At 35.7% G+C, this 5,489-nt stretch overlaps 1 protein-coding gene and 1 non-coding gene across 2 annotated transcripts; both read left to right on the top strand.

Moving 5' to 3' along the window:
• Nucleotides 1–1,109: 1,109 nt before the first annotated feature.
• On the top strand, nucleotides 1,110–1,182 carry TRNAF-GAA. Its single transcript has one exon. It is a non-coding gene; the product is annotated as a tRNA-Phe (tRNA).
• Nucleotides 1,183–1,356: 174 nt separating this feature from the next.
• On the top strand, nucleotides 1,357–2,485 carry LOC111395696 (chlorophyll a-b binding protein 13, chloroplastic-like). Its single transcript, XM_023021815.1, has 3 exons — nucleotides 1,357–1,610; nucleotides 1,688–1,849; nucleotides 1,935–2,485. Exons 1-3 carry the CDS (start codon nucleotides 1,485–1,487, stop codon nucleotides 2,442–2,444), a joined length of 798 nt encoding a protein of 265 aa, XP_022877583.1. The 5' UTR covers nucleotides 1,357–1,484; the 3' UTR covers nucleotides 2,445–2,485.
• The last annotated feature ends 3,004 nt before the right edge of the window (nucleotides 2,486–5,489 follow it).

The following is a 5,489-nucleotide window of genomic DNA, read 5'->3' as shown; positions in this document are numbered from 1 at the left end:
TTATTATTATTTTTTTTTAACAAAGGGGCATCGAAAGCAATAGAAGTTCACAGACAACCACACAAATTATAGGAGTATGTCTATATCTCATATTCAAATTTATGGCTTTAATTAAAAATGCTCATAAACTCTCAAGTGTCCAAGCGATTTTTAAAACATTCAACTATTGGCCTGACAGAAGAAACGTTAAAAATGAAAACGAAAACACGGAATACGTAATTAATAATCTAAGTCTGAACATGAAAATTGAAATTCAACTATTAAAATTAGGTTACAATTTTGCCCTAAGAATAAGTTTAGTTCACCATCAAATCACAACAACACAATGGTTGAAGTTTCTATTTAACATGACTTTGGTAAAATCAAAACGAGTTTTTTGAGATTCAAAAATTATTTTTGAACTCATTTGATTAATTTTATAAAAGTTCTTCTTTTAATTAGAAGAATTTTAGAGGAAATTGGTTCGACATAACTTCTTCTAAAAGCACTTCAGGAATAGGAAATTCTTTTAAAAATTAGTTTTCAAACAAAAATTAAAACAATTTCCTCCAAAAACTTTCTTATAGGAATCAAAAATAAAAGCAAAAATTATGTCAAACAGGCTCTAAGTGACTAGTAATAGGGATAAAGATGAAAAGATGCACAAAGAGGATTCATTGAATCTCGTTTTTAAAACTCAAAATGTCACCTAATATTCTTCGTAAAACCTTACTTAGGCGCTAACGCGGGGAGGCTGACGCTCGTACATACAAAAAAATATGTTTAAAGAGTTATTGCCGCTTAACCCGACTTAGACATCAATTTTTTCCCATTTTCCGTCATGCAAGTTGAGCCGTCCCATTCTCAACCAACACAATCATTTTTTATTTTTTTATTTTTTAGCATTATTATCACGTAAAATTGTCAACATGTCAAGTTAGGGGAAAAAATATCACTTCTTATAATAAGACTATAAAAAGTAATCTGTTTCTAATCCAAAATATCTTTTCGGTGGAAATGAGATACGGAAACAAAGATGACAGATGATGTGTACTATTGTCACCTATATGGCATAGAATAGAATCAAGTAAATAAATTAAGATAGAAAATAGATGAAAAGGAGCCGCCAAGCGGGGATAGCTCAGTTGGGAGAGCGTCAGACTGAAGATCTGAAGGTCGCGTGTTCGATCCACGCTCACCGCATATTCTGTTTTTCCAGTTTTCAATTTCTTATCTGTAATAAAAGAGATATCTTTTCGCCGGAAGAGACAAATTGTGGATAGGAGGGAGATTTCATAATCTTTTGCAGCCTTCTGATTGGATGATTTTGTTTCTTGTATATTATCTGCCACCATAATTTACATACATGAAATCTTAACCACCAATTCATGATTCTCACTTTCTAAACATAAACTCAAACCTTCACCTCGAGAAACACAGCACGTTTCTAAATTTCCATAAACAGCATACTGCAGAGAAGGATCAGCTGTAAACTTGAATACTAAATGGCATCAATGGCTACCACTGCCAGTTCCACCGCTGTTGTTAGGGCAACTCCATTCTTGGGCCAAACCAAGAATGCCAAGTCTTTTAAAGATGTTGTCTCTATGGGAAATGGCAAATACACCATGGTAACCCACCAACACTACACCCACTTTTGGTATTGTCAGGTCACTTATGATTTGTTTAATGGTTTTGATTTGGACAGGGTAATGACTTATGGTATGGACCGGACCGTGTCAAGTACTTGGGGCCATTCTCTGCTCAAACTCCATCGTACTTGACCGGAGAATTCCCGGGTGATTATGGTTGGGACACTGCTGGTTTATCTGCTGATCCTGAGGCCTTTGCAAAAAACAGGGCTCTTGAGGTATATTCCAACTTCCAAGTGTTCATAATTAGTATGGATGTGTTCTTAATGAAGAAGTGATTCGAAAAAATAATTAAATTACCAGGTTATTCACGGGCGATGGGCAATGCTTGGAGCTCTGGGATGCATCACCCCAGAAGTTCTTGAGAAATGGGTTAAAGTAGACTTTAAAGAGCCAGTTTGGTTCAAGGCTGGAGCTCAAATCTTCTCTGAAGGTGGACTAGATTACCTGGGCAATCCCAATCTTGTACATGCACAAAGCATTTTGGCAGTTCTTGGATTCCAAGTAGTTCTCATGGGACTTGTTGAAGGATTTAGAATTAACGGCTTAGAAGGCGTTGGAGAGGGTAACAACCTTTACCCTGGTGGCCAATACTTTGATCCTCTTGGCCTTGCTGATGACCCCGTCACTTTCGCTGAGCTCAAAGTGAAGGAAATAAAGAACGGAAGGCTAGCCATGTTCTCCATGTTCGGGTTCTTTGTTCAGGCTATTGTCACTGGAAAAGGCCCTCTGGAGAATCTGTTGGACCACCTTGGTAACCCTGTTGCTAACAATGCTTGGGTCTATGCTACCAAGTTCGCGCCAGGATCATAAACCTAGTTTCATTTGTTCGATCAAGTGTTAAGAGAATGCATGTGTTGGGTTCGAACCCTGGACCTTTTGGTCATATTGCTTCCACAGTTCTTTTAAAGGCAAAAACGTGTTCAATGAGTTTGACACTTCTTCCCTTTTTAAATAACAACATTATACTGGATCATGACACGTGTGATGATGGTGGCCGTTGGATCAGGCTTCTGGATGCTTCTGATATTATTTACTCTGTTTGGACTCATTTTTACTCAGCTGAATCGTCATTTTTTCTTTCAAGGGTTTTCTCTCTGCCGTTTTTGAGTTTATACGATCCTTCTTGAAAACTCTTCGAGTTTTCTCCTCTGTGATGCGATTCCTTGAGAGATAATAGTGAGGAAATACAGTAATCTCACTGTAATACTACTGATTGTATGAATGCTTAACTTTTCTGAGTGATTAGTATCAAGAATCTGAGTGATTCTTGAGTTCGGTAGTGGCTTGTAACAGATCTGAGTGATCTGAGTGATTCCTGAGAGAAGAATAGTCCTAGCACCTTCGTGTAGAAAGATAAGTCTCTGTGACTATCTTGTGATCTGTATTTCTGTATTTTGACTTCCATATTTTTGAGTTTTTAGTGCAACCGAGCTAGATCCGTTTTATAATGGATGCTCAACAGGGGATTAGGCTTTAAGCTGAACCTCTGGGGCTTCGGCAGAAAAATCTTTGTGTTTACACTTTACTTTCTGCATTTAAATTTCTGTTTTGAATGGTTGTGTAAATTTTGGTTTAATCGTGAATAACTTCTTTGATTAACAGTGGTATCAGAGCAATGTTACTTCTCGATTAATCTGGATTTCTGAAACCTGCTTCAAATGACAGTCAACTCAGTTGTTGGAGGAATCTGAGTTCTAACGAACTCTTTGGTGAGATCTTTCCTGTATCTTGAAATTAGTAATTTCATATTACTTGACTCCTGAATTTTTCCCTTGATTTACCTTGTACTATTAAAACTCCAGTGATTGGTCTTTGTCCAAAGACTCTTGAAGTCTTGGGAATCTGAGATAACAACTCTGTGAGTAGTACAATTGGAAGATCTTGTAGGAGAAGTCAGTCGAGGCACAGTGTTTTTTGAAATCTCTGTTCAGTTACAATACTGCCTCCTATAATAAGTATTAACTGTTTACTGTCTTGAGAAATTTGTTTAAAGTGTATTGTTAAATTGGCACTAAAAAGAGTTTGAGTTTGCTGTTGTCTCCAACTGTGTATGTCCCTGTGTGTTTCTTGAACATTAGTACTGTATATTGTGTATTAACTAAGTGTTATACTCAGTATGGCTACTGCTAAGTTTGAACTAAAACTGTATGATGGGAGGGGGGACTTTAGTATGTGGAGTCAGAAAATGAGAGCTGTATTGATGCAACTAAAATGTGCTAAAGCTCTTGATAATTCATGGCCTACTGGTATTGAAGAAGATAAGAGAACAGAATTGGAAGAAATAGCCTGGAGTACTATCTTCTTATACCTTTCTGACAATGTGATCAGGTCTATAGGAGAAACTAAAACTGCAGAAGACTTATGGACTAAGTTGAAGGCTAAATATGAACCAAAAACTGTCCCAAACAAATGTTTTTTACTAAAACAGTTTTTCTCATTTAAAATGGATCCTTCAGTAGATTTGGAAGAAAATCTTGATAGGTTTACCAAACTGACCCAAGACCTCACCAACTGTGATGAAGAATTGTCAGAAGATCAGTTGGCTGTGGTATTGTTGAACTCCATTAGTGACAGACACAAAGACCTTAAAAATGCCTTAGAGTATGGTAGGGATAATCTCACCACTGATATTATAATAACTGCTTTAAGAAATAGGGTACTTGAACTGAAATCTGAGTCTACCAATAAACAATATGGTGAAAATTTACTGATAAAAAGTAAAACTGTTGGTAAATCAAACTTTCATTCAAAATTTTCTAATGAACCTAAAAAGAAGTTTTTTGATAAAGCTAGATCTCAGAATAAGGCAAAAGGTAAAAAGTGCTATTATTGTGGTAAACTAGGTCACTTTGCTAAGGATTGCTATAAAAAACAGAATGACTCTAAAGAGAAGAAAGTCAGTGAAGGAAATACTGTTATGTCATACGACACACTTCAATCTGACAATGGTTTAGTCCTTGTTAATGTTGAAAGAAACTTAAATCAAGAGTGGATCCTAGATTCAGGATGTTCTTTCCACATGTGTCCTAAGAAAAACTACTTTCTAAATTTTGAAAAGTCTAATGGAGGACAAGTTGTCATGGGGAACAACATGACTTGCAAAGTTAAAGGCATTGGAACCATAAAACTTCTTTTAGAAAATGGCAGAATCTTACTTTTAGAAAATACTAGATTTGTACCAGATTTAGAAAGAAACTTAATTTCCTTAGGAATGTTAGATGATATGGAGTTTGACATAAAATTGGGTCAAGGACAAATAAAAATCTTTAGGGGAAGTGATTTAGTCACTTCTATCCCAAAGAGACATGGTCTATACTTCTTAAATGCTAAACCTCTTATGGGTCTGTCTAATACAGTTTTAAATGATGATTTTAATCTAGCAAAATTATGGCATGGTAGACTTGGTCACATTGGTACAAAAGGTTTGAATGCTCTTAAAGCTAAAGGTGTTTTTGGAAAATCAAACATTGGTGAAATTTCAAATTGTGAAGAGTGTTTGATTGGCAAACAAACTAAACTCCCATTCTCACTGAGTACCTTTAAATCAAAGAAAATTCTTGAGTACGTTCATGCTGATTTGTGGGGGCCTGCTTCTACATCTACCTTGTCTGGGTTTAAATATTACTTGCTGATTGTGGATGATTTTTCAAAGAAAATATGGGTTTTTCTTTTGAAAACTAAAGATGAAACTTTTATTGTTTTTAGAGATTGGAAAACCCAAATTGAAAATCAGACTGATTTAAAAATCAAAACATTAAGAACAGACAATGGGCTAGAGTTTTGCAATTATGACTTTGATAATTTCTGTAAAGAACATGGCATTTTAAGGCATAAAACTGTCACCTATACACCTCA

This window comes from Olea europaea, chromosome 6, assembly GCF_002742605.1.
Source record: "Olea europaea var. sylvestris chromosome 6, O_europaea_v1, whole genome shotgun sequence".
NCBI classification, from domain to species: domain Eukaryota; kingdom Viridiplantae; phylum Streptophyta; class Magnoliopsida; order Lamiales; family Oleaceae; genus Olea; species Olea europaea.
Note: the sequence above shows the minus strand (reverse complement) of the source record. Positions and strands in the feature narration are given on the sequence as shown.

Bases quoted from the DNA above. Each gene is read 5' to 3' on its own strand.
- LOC111395696 (XM_023021815.1), top strand. From the start codon at position 1,485: ATGGCATCAATGGCTACCACTGCCAGTTCCACCGCTGTTGTTAGGGCA. The intron at 1,611-1,687 runs GTAACCCACCAA...TGATTTGGACAG, and splicing joins GAAATGGCAAATACACCATG to GGTAATGACTTATGGTATGG. The intron at 1,850-1,934 runs GTATATTCCAAC...TTAAATTACCAG, and splicing joins CAAAAAACAGGGCTCTTGAG to GTTATTCACGGGCGATGGGC.